Here is a 17,500-nt window from a genome sequence, read left to right on the forward strand (position 1 = left end):
CTGCTGTTCCCAGGGCTGCTGTCCCCAGGGCTCGTGTCCCTGCTCCCGCCTAGTCCAAAGCCGCCCCCTCGCTTGTGCCTCCCCGCAGCCGTGTCCCGGAGGACGGCGGCCAAGTGCTTCTGGCATCCAGCAAACCATCTCAAACACCCTTTCAGCTCAGCCTGAGCCCCACCGTACCTTTTTTATCCTTTCTTCCCTCTTAACAGTCTGCTACTTTTAAAAAAAAGAAGAAATATCCTTTAAATCTTCTGTTTACGGCTGCCAGAAACGAGATTAAAAATACTCAAGAGTAACGGGGAGCGTCGAGGTGAGGGACTGAATGCGAATTTAAAATGATGTAGGAACAGATAAAGTATTAAAAACATTAAAAAAAAAAGACAAACAGAAGAGAGGAGTAGGGTTTTGTTTTGCGTGCTGGGAGAGCTGCCCTGCGATTAGAGCTTAAAGGGCGACACCGCTTAGCTCGGCCGTGTTTGTTTTCACAGGTCACTGCTGCTCTTTGAATTAAACTCCTCCAAGTAAAATACCCCCCGGAGAGGTTACCTCGGCAACATCGTGTAAACTCAACAGCCCCGTGTCGTAGGAGCTGCCTGCAGAAAGAAGTGCCTGTGAGCTCCGCAGTCAGGAAAAGACGCCGAAAATCGAATCCAAAAGTGTGTAATCTATGTTGAATTCCTCGCTGGCCAGCAAAGGAAGGCGGCTGTGAGCTGAAAATGCTTTGTAACTTCTCTTTAGGTTGCTGTGCCTCTTTCGCTCTTTGCTACTGAAGCACCAGGTAAGATTTGTTTGTGCCTTTTTACAGAACCTCCTCAGTTATTATTTTGAAGTGGGTTTTGTGTATCCAAAAAAAGTGCAGAGTTTGGAGAAGTTCACCATCTGACTTTTACTAGACTAATATAACAGGACGAACATTTTGATGGATTATCCATAGAAATGAGAAATCAAGAGTGCTTCTAAGCTACTTTTGCACAGTTCATTGGATGATCTTGATGATAGTCAAAGGTAGCTATAGGTCATTCCATTTTTCTTTGTTTCCTCTGCTGTAAACCAAGAATGATAGAACTGTCTGATGTCTGGCTGTATATAGTTATAAAATAGCACACATTTCTCAGATGTCATATAAAATTATTGTAAAAAACTCATATAGCAAAATGCACTAGTCTGTTGGGAAGGCTGCTACATGTTTCCAAATAATTATATTTTTTTTTGCTGATAGAATCAGTAACAAAAGCCTAATTCTTTCCCTGACTAGCAATATTGAGTGGCAATATGCTACTATCCAACAAAATTCACGTAGGCCCTTCATTTCCAGTGACCTCTGTAGTAACTTTGAAATGAAGAGACAGGTACAAAGATTGTTACTTTCCATCACTAACTTGAGGAAAAGAGCAGAGAGAAAATATAATTTCATAAAGAAATTAGCAACATAGGAACCTCTAGGTGTCCTATTTTTACAGTTCTACTTGTGAATTCAATAAATATCAACATAACTTTAAAATACCTTTCTTTTAGCCTGCCATGCACATTAAAGAACTTAATTACTTTCTAGCACCCAGAGGTACCCAATGTAATAATTTGACACTGTTATTCATAAATGTTTAAATATATATTAATTCATGTACATTCAGACATATTATATATCTGACAATATTATTTATTTCATGTACAATATCTTATCTTTTTTTAGTATAAATTATTTATTAAACAGTAAAGACATTGGTAAACATTTTAATACAGATATGAACTAATATTTGTGATTGTTTTTTCTTTTATTCATTTTAATCCACTGTCTTTAATTACCTTAGGTGTTCTTGTCACTTGAGAAACTGAAGTTCAGTATGTTTTTTTGAAAGAGTCCCAAATCCATCAAAACTATTAACTGAGATTAATTTTATTTTAAGAACTAGCTGTCTAGAATTTCAAAACTTCAAATCCTTCTACTTAACCCTCTCATGTTTCTTCTTTAAGAGTCTGCACTTTGAGATTGTTTTGTGTTGTTTTATTGGCTTAACATATGTTGTAGAAAATAAATGTATGAAAAGAGAAAATACTTGCTGTTTTAATTTCCTGAGATCAGCTCTTTCAACAACCAGGAATTATCTAACAAATGTTTTTAGCACTAATTTAATGCAAATTTCAAGGGGTTTTGGTTTTATAAACACAGTACATTTTTGAGTAATATGTTTTTCTAAACATACATAAAGATGCTCACAGAAAAGTACACTCATGGTTAAGATACTATTTCTGACAATGCAATAGTTTGAAGTGAAAACAAAAGTTTGCTACTAATAAGTTAACAGGCCAACAACCTCAGGTAGTGACTCTTGGATTTTTAATAATTTCAGGTACTTTTAAAATGTTTTTGTCTTACTGATGGCTCTGGAATAATGAAATATAAATTACTGCTTTGTACATGTGAATCGGAAATCAATTAACAAACTGTTCTTTTCAGGTTTCTGGACCTTAATACATTTAAGGACAGTATGTCTGACAACCAACAAAATAAGAGGAGAAGCAAAAAAGGTAGTCTGACCAAAGTTTATGTGTATAAAGTGTAAGATGAGGGATCTGAAGAAGGAAAAGTACAATAATAACTTAAAATCTGGATGTTTGTCAAAACTAAGCAACCATAGTAAAATATCAAATCAAACTCAGAGTTACTTTCCACCTTTGTAAAGCCTTGAGATTTGTTTGGTTTTCATATTTTTAAATGCTCTACTTCTGCAGAGTTTCTGTCAATATTTCTTTTCTACTTCTGTTCTACTGATCTAGGTGCTGTAACTGGAATTATCTTCAGATGTTCTTTGCTTTTATAGTCCATTGAATTACTACACTTACCAAATAACTAAAAATAAATCAGTTATGCATTCACATTTAAAAAAAAATTAGTCAAATGTAACATACTCTTATTTTTTTTTCCTGATAGCTACTTAATGTACTTCTTTATAATAATATTTGAATGCCCAAAACCCACCATGTTTACAATGTGTTACTGCTCAGTGAATTAAACTGCTTTTGTGCAAATACTGATGTACTGTTGCAGGTTGTGGAAGTGTTGCTGCTCTTCAGGATGCAGATAAGACAATGGAAGAAATGCATCAGTCATACAAAGCTCTAGGAAAAAACAGGTTAATCATATTACTGTTTAATTTGCAGTTGAGTGTGCACAAATGAAGACAAAGCAGGTAGTAGTCTGTGAGTAAGGAAATATTTCTTAAGTGCCAGACATTATATTCAGCTTTATATGTTGTGTGGTGTTTATCTCTTCCCAATGGCAATTGTTGGCCACTGCTGGAGGCAGGATATTGCATTAGATGGACAAATTATTTGGTAGAATATGGAAAAATATGGGATATGGTTTTACATCAGAATTTGACTTATTAAAACCAGACAATTGCATACAGCTTTAAGATAAACTTAGGCTGTATTTTTGTACCTCTTTTCAGCAACAATATTTATCTTTCTCCATATTTTTCATTCTTCAGAAAACAGGTGGCAGGAATCTGAGGCTTGTCTGCACAGCCTCTCTTCTTTCAGGCAGGCCAGAGCATATTTTTTAAGTAACAAGGGCACATCTGGGCCTCAGAATTCTTCTGACACACATTGCTGATGAGTCATTAAAAATACAATCTGGAAGCAATAAGTTTTTGTCAAGAAGGAGAAGGTGAACAATATGTTTTTCAATTCCTGCTGTTGCTTGGTTAACACTGTCTGTCATTCATTCTCACTTGTAGTCAGTCTCTGGCTTTGCAATCAGATGCTTCCAGGGAGAGGCACAACTTCCCAGATAAAGAAAGAAAAGATACTTTGGCATTTTTGGATTTAAAAAACTCCTTGTTCCCATTGTTCTCCAGTCATATGACTATTTGAGCTGCTCCTTCCACTTATTTTCACTCTGTATTTTGGTTTTTGTTTTTGCCTTTCAGCCAAACAACATCAACATCCAGACCATGGCCAGACCAACAAGTGACGAGTTTTCCAAGTAAAAATCTGTTTGCATTCCAGAGGAGACATCCCACTTCTTTATCTTTCTTCCCAAAGAAAGACAACATGGGATATGCCTTTGACTTCAGCTTTCTGCTACGGACCTCATGCCCAGAATACAACATTTTAAAGTCATTCGTGGATTTAGATACTTTTCAGATAATAAAAGCACAAACACAACAAAGTAAGTTCAGTTTAAAAGTCACAAATTTTATATGAAGTTATATATTAGTTATCATATGAGATGGCAAAGCCTTAGAAGTCCTTTTTCTTTAAACTTTAAAGTTGTCTTTATGTCTGTTTGACTTCTTCACATAGACTTCAGCCATGTGTGAAGTTAATGATAACTTCTTTAATGTTATGTATTGCAGAATGAAGGAGCTAAAGAGAAGCAATGGCAAGCTTCACCATTCTTGTTACTCTGTATAACGAAACTGAGCCCAAAAAATGTAAATTTAACTTTCTGTACCTGGAGTGGGACCGTGGTGCCATCTCTTTCACTTTTCCCTCACACTGGCAATATTAATTAGCTGCATACTCTAGTTAGCAAACATCTAAAATTGTGAAGGATTTGCTTAAATTATTAATGTCAAAATATTTTAGAAGTATAATATTTTATCCTTTTCCTTAGAAAATTGAATTGTGAAGTTCAGTATCACGATGAAATTTCAACCTACAACATTTTCTGCACTGCAGATTTGTATCATAGTCCTGAGACCACCCATCTGACAGATTCTTGGTCCCCTGAACATCACAATTTGAAATGAATTTATAAATGAGAATTGTAGCATGTTTAAGAATATCAGATTAACATTTCATTTATTTTGATTTTTAAGGGTTAAATATAACAATGCTAAAAACCAGGAACAAGAGATCTGAGGTAAGATGGTATTAGGTATAATCACTGTTAAAAGTATTCTATCCTTTCAAAATCTTAAAAATAGAAATACAGAAGTCATGTAGGTAGTTTTCTTAGTCTCAGGTGGGCTTTTTTTTAAGAAGGTATTTTTACATTTATTTTTACATTTATTTAGTATATATGTGCGTGTGTATCAGCAAATCCTGAAATGCCAGTAAGACAATACATCAGGGATTTTTGGAGGTAAAAGGTTGAAAGTTCAAAAAGATACAAAACCTCTTAAAATAGAAATTTGGAATAGAAATATGTAATTTAATTTAACATATGAACATCCTATATGTTAAAAATATTAGATGTCTAGTTTTGCCAAATTTAAAAAAAGCCCAAACAATTTTCTTATATTGAGTGGTAATTTAAAATTGAAGCTGAATTTTAAAACAGTCTTGCTATTAGATGATTACTGAAATTGATTTTATTAACAAATAATAAATAATCTCTTAGAATTAAACATATTTTAAATGAAATTTTGTGATAAGTGCAAATGGGATTTTTGGACATAACAGTTGTACTTAGAAACAAGCTCACAATTTTACATGTATCAGTGCTTCACACCATGTAAGCCTTAAAAGTTACAAAAGGTCAAATATAGGTTTTTTAGAAAAAAGAGAATTTGGCCTCTATGGATATAAATCAATAGTCCTTTGTACAAAGGACTCATTGAATCAGCTGTAAACTTCAGTGAAGCCACTGCAGGATACAGCGGCGTTCACAAGAAAAAGAGAAAAGTATAGAAGAGATCTGATACAGGATCATAAAAAGGGTTATGGGAAAAAAAACACATTTTAAATGGATGGAAATATTTAAGCAAAATAATTTAGCTGCCCCCAGCGTGATTTAACACAGCTTTGTTTCATGGCTTGGGCTCTGATGATTCTAAAGCCATATCATTTGGGATAAACTGAGCATTCGTATTAATGCCCCACAGGCCAGACAAAGCCTTAAGAACTGTGGATTTCAAACTGATAGACATTACTTTTCCTGGCATGTTCCAACCTCAGTTTGCCCTTGGAATGCAAACAAAAATTTCCTGCAGATTGCAAACTGATGTGGAACATAGACATGCAAATAAGTACTCTGAATAGATGACTGTGTGATTGTTTCTATTGCATCCATTTGCATGAAAATATACAGTATATTCAAGTTTATTTTTATTTCATTTCCTATAAAATAAAGAATAGAAGTACTATTTTCAGAAAATTATTCTCACTGTTCATCTGAACAGTCACAACAAAGTGCTCCATTTCTCAGACCTTCCAAAGAGAGGTGTTACCTTCCACTAATGTGATGGGAAAAGAAGGAAGAAGGGAGGAATAATAAAATACATCCCCTACCTAACAGACTTTTGTGTTAACAGCCATATGAAAATGGCCTTTGGGTTTATCCATTTACCTTCACTGGAACTCAAGTGCAGACTGTGCTGTTTTCCAGTGTACCCAAAACTCTCAGTGATTACATTTTACCTGTATCTGTGTTGTAGCACATCATTAATTTTTTTTTAATGGAAATTACAGTTTCATCTGCCACCAGTGACATGTGAGCCTGTAAGAACAATTCATCTTGCTCCTCTAGAGGATGATATTGTCAATGAAAGCAGCAACATCAGAAATATTTTAAATATTATGAACTCTATTCCTCAGCCTATAAAATCAGTTACCAAACTTTATTATAATCAGTTAGACAATCTATTCAAAAGGCACAGTGAAAAGTCATCAGACTTGATTGTGGCTACAATTTCTGATAAAGTCACTCCAGCAGAAGACCTGTACTGCTTCAGCATGAGGAACTGTTCTAAGTACCCCAGCAAGAAGAAAGAAGGAGTTCAGAGCCATTTGGGATGGAGGGAGGCTGCCGTAGGTGCCCACGCTGACAGGAATGAGCAGGTGGAGTTCCAGTGCTCGGTGGTTTGTGAGAACACCGATCCTGTGAGCCAAGCCGGGCTCTGTGATGACGGTCACCCCCACCTGAGCTCCAGTGATGTTCTGGTCAGCTGTGGCAGAGCTCAGACAACATTTACCATGTCGAGCAGCAGCGATGCCTCAAGAGCTGGCAACGAGCAAAGGGCAACAGAGAATTGCTGCAGCACTGGCCCAGAAGAAGGAGATGCTGCAGAGATGGTGCTGGATTGTGCACCGTGTGAAGGTGCTGAAAGTGCAAACTCTGTGCTTGGCAGTCATGATGTAGATCCTTCCTGTGAAAATGAAGTGGCAGAGGCCTACCATGCCTTAGAAGATAATTCTGTAGTTGCAGTAATTCCCACAGTAGAAGTTCAAGATCCCTCTGGAAAGCAAACAGAAAATTGTGTCTGTCTCTCTGAATCTGAAATGGAAAAAGAAGAAATGTCAGAAGCTACTCCAGAAGACCAAAGTGAGCTTGTACCTGCTGTTCATGTTACATTCTCTGAGCAAGAGCCAGCCAGGGAACCACACATTGCTAAACAACCCCCCCCAAAAGAGAGTGGTGTTCATGGCCTGCCTCCTCAGGGTACTCGCAAAGAAAATGACAAAAATAAAAGAAAGATTAATAGAAATAAATATTCATCCAAATCTAAAATTAATAACAAGCTAAAGATGTCTAAAGACTTCATTGTTTCTGATGAGATTACCGCAAAACATAATGCCAAGAGTCAGATTTTTCCTTCTTTAGAACTGCCACAGGTGAAATCTGAGACTTCCCTGAAGTGTCAGAAAAAAAAACCTCAAGGAGACAAAGGCCATTTTTCTCAGAGTGCTCAGAAGCTCAAAAAGCAAAGTTTCTCCTGCAGTTGCAAAAATTCAGTTGAGTTAAAGAACAGTGTTACTCCACTTTCTCTGCCACACGCACCATCTGCCTTAGATTTTGGAGACCTGAAATACAGTGACATGTTCAAGCAAATCAACTCAAATGACCAAGGCCCTGGGATTTATGAAATGTTTGGAACTCCTGTGTATTCCCACGTGCGGGAGCTCGAGCGACACGAGAGCAGGTTTTATAAAAGTGTTTGTTCTGCTCCCTCAGGGAGAGGCACTGTCAGCACCTGCAGATGTACCTGCACCAAAGGGAGGGAGAGCAGCAGGGTAAGAAACACTCCAAAGAAAACACATCCCAAGCCAAAGAAGACAAAACCTGGCACTAAACAAAAGCAGAAATGTTCAATCCCAAAGGATGGAAGTACCAAGTTGAGTGACAGCAACACAGAGCAAGATAATGTGGTAACTTCTGATGCAGATTTTCAAACAAACACGTCAAGGAGCATGGCATTGTCTCATGGAGACACAGATCACCAGCTTCTGTTGTTAGAAGAGCTTTCTCAGTCAACTAAGCAAAATGAAATTTTTTCAAATTCAAACTTATCAACTATCAAAGAAGTTACTTTGGAGCAGTCTTTAGACAGACAGGATGTATCCAACCATCAGGGAGCTGCTCCGTGTAGCCAGAATCTTCTTCAGCTCAGTGATGAAGACTGCAGAGACTGTGTTGCTCCAAGGAGCAGTCTGCTAACAACAGACCAGAACATCTGTGGATCCCAGTGCAGAGGGAATATGGATGGTGGCAAAGGCCTGGAATCAGACCAGGCCTCCTTCAAGTCTGTCAATAAGGGTGAAGCATCACCCTTTTCAGATAGACTGGAGTGTCAATCCCCTACAGAAAAATCAAATCACAGTTGGGCAAACACACTCCAAAATAGTATTTTGGCAAATGAATTGAGTCAGCCTTCAGTGACTAAAAGCCCCAGTTTCCAGACAAGTCAAAACACTTTGTCCTGGACAGATAAAGATGTGACTGATGAGTTGCTTTGTTGCCTGGCTGAAGAATTGCTAATGCTTGAAGAAAAAGACATGAACTCTGCAAGAACAAAACATACAGGTTCTAAAATGCAAAACACACATGCTGAAGAAGAAAACATGGTTAGTGGAGATGGAGCAATAGTAAATAATGCTCTAGAGAAGGTAAAAGTAATTTCTTGTAACTTGCTACCTCCTTTGAGTGGTGCTTCACTCAAGTTTGGATGAAAGACAGGAGATATGTGTTTATTAAAGATCCAATCTCTTTTCCTTGGGCCAGCTGCCCACTGATTCTTCCAGTGCTCTGTTGAAGACACCCATGTTAGAGGCTGCATGTCAGGACACAAGCCAGAAGGTACTAAGGCAGGACAAGAATAGCTGTCAAAGCTTATATCATGGGTCAAGATAAATTGAGAAGTTGTTGTGAAAGAAGAGAATAGGCTATTTTAGTTGTAGAGCAGGTATAAAATGTTTTGGGCAAGGCAAAAGCTCTTGAGATCTTGAAGCTAAGGAATATGAAAAGATGCTACAAACAGTCCTTGTATACCCAAAAGGGCAATGGCCTTGAATCTCTGAGTGCAACCAGACATTTTTACAGGTATGAACTACAAGTACTGGCTTATCAGGCAGACTTAAGGATGTTTAATTAATGTTTAATCAGAACTTGGAGCTCAGAAGGCTCAGATTCTGGTCCCTGAGTCAGTTAAGAGCCGTCACCTACCAAGGTGCTTATCTACCAGCACTGCTCCTCCTCTGCCCTGTTAGCTTTTGGGCTATTTAAATCACAAATTTGTAAGGGAATTTCTTTCACTACCTGTTGATACACCCCCCCTTGTCCTTCTGCAGACACAGGTGCCAGTTATACCTCCATTCTCACTGCAGAGATCCCTGGCTAGATGGAGGAATTATTGCTGTCTTACTTACCTAGCCTTACCTAGCATAGCAACTGTATGGATGGGCTGGGTGGGGTCTGTGTATATATATAAATCTATAGAGCATAGCCATGACAGGAAAAATTATTCCTTATAAAAATTGTAAGGACAATATGAAGTCTTTCATTTCCTCTCTGCTTTCTCCCCACACTGACCAACATCTTTCAAGCAGAGTTGCAGTAAAGCCTTTTTGGCACCAAGTGAAGAAAGTGGCCTTCTAAACTTAGATGAATCTACTACATTTCCAGGAAGCAGCTTAACTACCAAGGATCCTATCATGTGGACAAGAGGGGAAGTCCTTGGAAAGGGAGCCTATGGCACAGTAAGTAGTTGTCTGAATATTAAGAGATGTGCTGGTTGTGGCTGAGCTACACTTTGTCTCATAACTGGCTGTTGTCCTATTCAACAAATGACTTCAGTATCTTGGGTTATACAATGAGACATGAAACATGACAAGCACAAAAATACTATTTAAAATAAGTAAGTACTTTATTTCACATTTCATTTTAATAATTGCTGGTTTCACTGTAGGTGTACTGCGGTCTGACCAGCCAGGGACAGTTAATAGCTGTAAAACAGGTTGTTTTGGACACATCAGATCAACTCACTACAGAAAAGGAGTACCAGAAGTTTCACGAGGAAGTTGATCTCTTGAAGACATTGAAGCACGTCAACATTGTAACTTACTTAGGCACTTGTCTGGAACACAACATTTTAAGCATTTTCATGGAGTTTGTTCCTGGCGGCTCCATTTCCAGTGTTATCAATCGCTTTGGCCCGTTGCCAGAAGTTGTCCTTTGCAGGTACACCAGGCAAATTCTGCAGGGGGTTGCCTATTTACACGCCAACTCTGTGGTGCACAGAGACATCAAGGGCAACAACGTGATGCTCATGCCCAGCGGGACGGTGAAGCTCATTGACTTTGGCTGTGCCAGGCGCTTGGCCTGGCTCAGCCCCGGCGGCACCCGGAGCGAGACGCTGCGCTCCGTGCACGGCACTCCCTACTGGATGGCCCCGGAGGTGATCAGCGAGTCGGGATACGGGAGGAAATCAGACATCTGGAGCGTCGGCTGCACCGTGTTTGAGATGGCAACAGGAAAGCCGCCCCTGGCTTCCATGGGCAGGATTGCAGCCATGTTCTACATCGGGGCCCACAGGGGGCTGATGCCTTCCCTTCCCGAGGGATTCTCCAGCGCTGCTGTGGATTTTGTGCGTGCCTGCTTAACCAGGTGTGGAGAACCTTAACTGGGAAATGAAAGGAAGAATGCAGACAGTTTGGATTGTAGAGATTGTTGGTAGGAGCTTGGGTTACATCTTATAATATACCTCTCTTTTCTAAATGCTTAGGCTTCTCAGCATTTCAAGAAAGCCTCTAAATAACAGTATATATAAAAGAGCTTTACTCTCTATAATGGTATAGAAAAACCCTCACAAATTCTCTTTTTGTAGGCCTTACACTCATCATTTACTTTTCTGTAATTTTCATGTAGAAACACCACTGAGTTTTAGACAAAATGTTTGATAAATTTCTTTGATGTGTTTTGCTGATCCAGTATTGCTTGAGTTTGGCTTATGTCAGACAAGTTTTTTGAGGACAATATTCTAAATGAAAGGGCTTTCAATTAATTCTTATCTTCTGCAGTGGAAAAATCTATTATCACTGCCAGTCCAGGAAATACTTGAAACACAATCTTTATTAGAAACATAAAGTTCTCTATATAACAACCCCAAACCACTAGCATCCACCCATTATAAGAATTATTTTTGTGGTGTTTGTTTTGTTTAAAATATCAGCTGTGTCCCAATGTTTAAATGGACTATCAGTTTCAAGAGCTAAGTTCCTGACCTCTGTGTAGTTTTTATAAAATTAGGAGCAGTCTTTTACATATCTCTAAAGATCAGATTTGAGTACAAGAGAGAAGCATGTAATTTGGTGGGCATGGCAGTGGTATTGGGGGCAGGAAACCTGATTTCTAATCCTTGGATTAGAATTGTTAGGGAATGGTTCTGGTTCCTGTGCACCACATAACAATAAGAAAAATTGTGGGCTGTATATAGTGACATCATATATACTTTGATTCAGAGAGAAGAGGGTTTAAAAGGGAGAAGGAATTTTTAGGTAGAGGGAAACATACAGCATTTAGCTTTTCAAAAGTCTGGAGGCACCTGTGGTGACAAAAACTTAGTGTATGATCTCACCATGTCCTAAATATAAATGCCTCCCTTATCCCATATTCCCCATTAGTTTATTATTTGAGGAATTGGTGCCCTTTATTCCTTTCCCTGGTTTTTTTCCTTCCAAATTGCGGGTTGAAAAAGCCCAAAGCCCTTGGCTCTAGCAAGCCAATATTGTAATTACTGTCCTGTAATTCCATAGAAATCATAGAATGGCTTGGGTTGGAAGGGACCACAAAGACCATCTAGTTCCAACTCTGTGCCATGGGCAGGGGCTCCACCCACTAAACCACGGGCAATTGTTCAGGGCCCCATCCAGCCTTTAACAATTCCAGGGATGACATATCCACAGCTTCTTTGGGCAACCTATGGGCTCCTTAACATGCATGACATTGACTGGAGATGACAGAACAGCCTGACTGATGGAGGATCGAACAAATAATTACCACTCTTCTTAAATGCATTTTTTGGTGAACCTGAAACAGCCAAATTAGCAGAATTATTCAAAGCTCTGCAAGGAATTTGGAGGAATAGAGACTGATTTCTTTAAGAATAAAATATTTCAGTTTTATGATTCATAAATTCCAACAGTCTTTTCCCCTGAAGCCTCCCTTCCTTTCTACCAGCTTTATCAAAAAACCCTAAAAACGAGTAGCGACTGGAGAAATAAGGAAAAAAAAGGCTAATTTTGCATTTAGATTTTATGATTCCCTCAGAGGCACAATACTAATTTTATGTCCTGATTTTTGAAACTTTCAATGCAGAGATCAACATGAACGTCCTTCTGCTCTGCAGTTGCTGGACCATCCCTTTGTGAAAGGAAGACAGTGAATTTTTCAAAACTCTTGCCAAGTGAGTATCCATTTTCCATATAAAAGATTTCCACTTGTGAAAAGAGGCCAGAAGGAACTGGACTTTTAAGGGACAGCGGAAATACTGGAGAATAGTTGTGTACAAGGGGTCTTAGGCCTTTGATTAAACAGGCTCCAGCCTTCCACCACCCTCAAGGTAAAAAGGATTTTATGTTTGAACAGACTGTCTTGTAGGTCAAGTTGTGCCTCATGTCTCTTGTCACTGGTAACACTGAAGGGTCTGGCTTTGTGTTCCTTCCTGTCCTCATGGGGAATTGATACACACTGGAAACTTGAACTGTTTCTCAAAACACTTGAAGTGAGCACTCTATGATTAGATGACATGTGACAGTCTCCATCTGCACTGCAAAAGTAATTGTAACAATTAGTAGAAGTAGCTACTACTAACTGCACAGAATTAAATAAAATTAAAAAGTACAGTTATATAGTAATAAACCAAAGTGAAAAAGCAGGTATTAGTATTTAAAATGTCCTGTTTCTGGTAAGATTTCTTCCAATCAAAATGGGATAAACTTTAAGCCTTTTTGAGCACCCAGGCTCCAGGAAGAGATGCAGTAAAACTCAGCCCTACAACTGTTCAGAGCTGAGCTCTCAAGGATTCAAGGCACTGACTTCAGTGCCAGCAGTAACGTGAAAATTAGTGTTTTACAAAAGGGAAAGAAGGAAGTTCTAACTTCCTCAGGGTGCTAAACACTTTAGTTTCACAAATAGCTTTCAAGCTTTGCTTAATGCCAGTCGCCTGATTTCAGAGAGTTGGTCTAAACTTTATAGAAGCAAAGAGAAACCAGTACTTCTAGCAAAATCCTTTATTGATAGTTTCTGTAGGTATAATGTCACATAACAATGACAGAACATAATGCCAGTATAAGAGAAATCCCAACATCACAGTAATCTTCCAAGTTCAAGCAGTTAACAGTCCCATTTTGAGGAATACAGGTTGGTGCTCATGCCAGGAATCCATGGCAACATCATGTTAAAGGATCTTCACATTTAAGGACTTTGCAGAGTAAAGGTGGGAGCCCTGGCATAGGAACTCAGGTGGGATGTACATAATTCCATGATGTGCATTAATTCTTCTCAGATTAATGTAGTGTCTCCAGCAAAGCTGCAAAGTAAATGTGAGGTTTTATTTAGCATGAAATGAAGCTGAGATGACAGATATAAGTGGGGAAGAATGGGAATGCTCTAGAATATATAGTTAATTAATAAAATGTCAGCATTATAAATCCTCTTCCTTATGCACATGACTTATAAGCAAAACTGATGTCTCTTGTTAGCGCTCTCCAATATTAAGGTTATTAGTTATTTGTAATTTAAGTGTCATGTTTAATCCAGCTAATTACACTAAAATTAGGTTGGAACTTAGAGGTATGTAAAACTTGAACCCGAGCCTTTAATCAAAATGTGAAAGCACATTTTTGCTTTTGCTTAACCAGATGTTGAGAAGGAGGTGGCACTTTAAGGCCAGCACTTGCAACAAAGTATTTCAGCCTAATCTGCTGGAGATGGTGGGGATGTGCCTGCAGCCCAGCCCAGGGCACAGCACAGCTAAACCAAGCAGGACATGGGTTGGGGAGTCTTGGGTCACTCAGCTGAGCCAGTCTAGTGGGACATTCTTGAAACAAGTCTAACTTTGCTATTTCTTACTCGAGGAGATCACAGATTTTCACATCCAAATCCAGATGCTTAATTAAGGTGTCTAAGGTAGTCAAGAGAAAGGGTGCAAAATCTTGAAAACTGTATATTCCATGAGAAGTGACTCAGGGAGGAGGGTGACACTTGCTTAATTATAGTACTCAAGCAGGGCAAGTCTTACTGGTTTAAATCTGAAACCAGTAAGAGCCCATTACAACTCATGCCAGGCTGCCAAGCACAAGGGGGGAGGGCTTTGCTGTGACTCCAGGTTTCCTATAGATCTGGGGTTTAAATCAGAGAGCCTGAAAACACACTGTTCTTGTATCATTGCAGGGTACTTGCTAGTCCTTTCACACAGTAATATCTGAAGCTCTGAGCCACTGCTCACATCTCAGGAGAAGGGAGGGTCCTTAGGAATGCCAACCACCTATTTTACACTGGTCTTGGAACTACCAACAGCAATAGGATGTAAAAATTTGCATCTAAAAATATGTCTACTTCTCCTTCCAAAGAAGCAGACACTGAGCCTAGAAAACCCACAGTCTCTTGAGATTATTTGGGTTCAAAATCAGTGCTTTTTCACAGAGCTAAGCAGGAACTGATGCCATTTCTCCACCTCTCCTGTGAAATCTCTGGTTCTTGCAAAAAAGCAAAAGAGAACAAGAGTTCTCCTGAGGAAGGGCCTCCAGTACACACAGTCCAGTGCCTTTTCTCCCCTTCTTTTCCCTTCTCCCAGGGACCTGCACCATGGGACAGCCTCAGAAATTTTACAGATGTTGTCAAAGAACACAATCTCTGAACTATGGCAAGGAAAATGTTGCCATTATAGGTGCAGGAACGCAGAGGAATCAAACCCAGCTACTGAAAGATCTAAGGTTAAAAACTGGATTTGGGTTTGCTCCATGTCAGGAGCCAGAGAAAGTAATTCCCAGCAGCAACTGGAGAGAACACTCCTGGCACTAGTGATCTACTTTTTTAAAGGTGTAAGAAGTTAGGCATTTCAGAGGAAGGAGGAATTAATTAGCTAGTTCAGTTTGGCATAACTTCCAAGTCTTTGAAGACATTTATTTTTGGAACTGATTATGGGAATGTGCATTTACATCCCAACTAAAGAAAGCAAAGTGTTTGTCCAATTCCCTTCCCTGCAAAACAAGGCTTGGGAACCCTTCCCCCCCTTAAGGTCAGAGAGATGCTTGGTGTACAACTGTCACCCACCCCCCTTACTGCTAAAAAGAAAAATAATAACCCTCCCCTGAAGCCTGGCCAGCCCCTACACAACTCCAGGGTCCAAGCTCTGGTCCCCAGGGCACAGGGAGGAAGCAGCTGGAGATGGCATAACAGTTCTAGAACTTGCTTTTCAGGTACCAAATACCTGATCACCACAATGGAATGGGAGCAAAGGAAACAAATGAGACTTCAGACTTTCAAGCAGTCTGTTATTTGACTGATTTGATGAAAACCAGCAATGTTTAGCCAATAACTGAAAGAGGACCTTTGTGTTTCCAACTTTGTAGAAATTCAACATAGGAAAATGGGATCATTTCTGCACAATAGAGGTGAGGTAGGGAATTTTATTGAAAATACTTTTTTTTTTTTTACAAGTTCTTAGAAATAAAGTTTTTTCTAATCTCACACAAATGGCTGTACCTCAAAAATGCAACTAAGCTATTATGAAACATTTATATTTACAATTAGCCAGAAGAATGTACAGAACTGCCATGTTATGCAAATAGCCAAGACCCAGCTCACAGTGAGATACATTAGCCCAGCACTCCCACCATCAGGAACAGACCAAGATTCAACATACGAAAGAATTTCACTATTCTACAAACCTCAGATCTCACAAACAGGGAGGATTTTTAATAGTGTTGTACCAAGGTCTCCACTACAGTGTCATTTTACAAATTATATAATTCTTGTACTCAAATTTATAACAAAAAATCTGTAATAAGTGATGAACAAAGGAACAGTGTTGACTTTGAGCCTTTTATTGCATTTATTCAGTCATTCCCGGGTGAGGCCAACGCCGATCCCGTCAGTTTTCATTCCTTCCCACCCCTCAGCCAGGCTGCCATTCACACCAGTCACTAATTTCAGTCAGGGCAAACTAGTGGCACCTGGCTGCATCTCCTCTCCCTCCCTCTCAGCCCCAGGGATCACCACTGATTTCAGTGGTGGAATTCAGTTCCAAACACAATGACACGTACAGTTTCACCTATTTACAATGACATTGAAAACCAAACCCCATGAGTTTTATGGACATCCTTTACAGAGAAACCAAAACCCACTGTTTGGATCTCAATGTAGCATAGCAACATTTTGTCCACTATTATTTCACAATTTCCCAGAATCAAAACAGGAAATAATTCTTTTGAAACAGCACCTTAGGAGGAAAGCCTATGGTCATTCCAATGTATATTAGACAGGCACTAGTTACCATCCAGACATTTTAACTCCAGGTTGTGACAGAAACTGCTATATATACAGTACAATATATTGCTTATCCAGAGTGGCTGTATAAGATGCATTTCAGGGCACACCTATTTAAACAGACTCAAAAAGAAAGTACTGTAGTGCTTCAAAGACAAATTAAGACAGTCTCCTGCTATGTCATCTCTCTGCCCAGGCTCTGGTTTAGGACAGTATATAATGCAGATTACATTGGTTACAAATCAGACCCAAGAGTAGCACTGAGATGGAAAGGAAAGGGACTATAAAAGGATAGAAAATATCCAACAATGCAGAAGTTTGTAACAAGAAGTTACATTCCCAATGTAGAAAAATAACCAAGTAGTAGGGATAAGACAGCTTTGGATTTTGTACACGAGCCTTGACTTAAGATAAGATATAGCAGAAAATGCAATCAGGTTTCCATTTAAATATTCCTTAAAGTGTAAAAAAAGTATCCATAGTTCAAATAAAACTTATTCAAGTAATTACAAGCGTTTGCATTACTGGAAACAGAGTATTACATAGTAATTGATATACCTGTAGTTACATCATACAGCAACTACCAACCGGGCTGAGATTGAACAGTTTTATCATGTAAAGCACAGGTGAGTAAAGAACTGGAAGGGCAAAGCTGCAGATGTTCCTTGGGGACTTACAGAGTTAAAGGAGCACTGAGGGAATGAGGTGGCTTAGCAAAAGTTCACATCATGGTCACTTCCAAGTCAAAAGAAGTCATGGAAAACTGGCTGTTGCTACTAGAAATCTACTGAG

General features: G+C 39.0%; 3 protein-coding genes across 7 annotated transcripts in view; 1 reads left to right on the forward strand and 2 right to left on the reverse strand.

The window, feature by feature from the left end:
• Positions 1–554, reverse strand: part of RAB3GAP1 (RAB3 GTPase activating protein catalytic subunit 1) — a 23,870-nt gene extending 23,316 nt beyond the window's left edge. The window contains exon 1 of the mRNA XM_025895788.2: positions 544–554. Within this exon, the coding sequence (XP_025751573.2) occupies positions 544–554 (11 nt within the window). The remainder of the gene's footprint in view (positions 1–543) is intronic.
• On the forward strand, positions 450–16,461 carry MAP3K19 (mitogen-activated protein kinase kinase kinase 19). Its single transcript, XM_018078887.3, has 11 exons — positions 450–775; positions 2,453–2,523; positions 3,044–3,128; positions 3,927–4,168; positions 4,821–4,864; positions 6,415–8,829; positions 8,945–9,019; positions 9,769–9,918; positions 10,128–10,825; positions 12,536–12,623; positions 15,640–16,461. Exons 2-10 carry the CDS (start codon positions 2,484–2,486, stop codon positions 12,600–12,602), a joined length of 3,816 nt encoding a protein of 1,271 aa, XP_017934376.3. The 5' UTR covers positions 450–775; positions 2,453–2,483; the 3' UTR covers positions 12,603–12,623; positions 15,640–16,461.
• The window catches only part of CCNT2 (cyclin T2), a 25,427-nt gene continuing 21,368 nt past the window's right edge, over positions 13,442–17,500 (reverse strand). For 4 of the 5 annotated variants that reach the window (XM_029962169.1, XM_029962172.1, XM_029962173.1 and 1 more), the window contains one exon: positions 15,826–17,500. This exon is cut by the window's right edge and continues 2,904 nt beyond it. The gene's annotated coding sequence lies outside the window, so the exon portion shown is untranslated. Of the gene's footprint in view, positions 13,749–15,825 lie in introns of those variants that run through there. The other variant, XM_029962170.1, reaches the window with a different exon arrangement.

This window comes from Manacus vitellinus, unplaced genomic scaffold (assembly GCF_001715985.3).
Source record: "Manacus vitellinus isolate BGI_N305 unplaced genomic scaffold, ASM171598v3 scaffold_43_pilon, whole genome shotgun sequence".
NCBI lineage: Eukaryota > Metazoa > Chordata > Aves > Passeriformes > Pipridae > Manacus > Manacus vitellinus.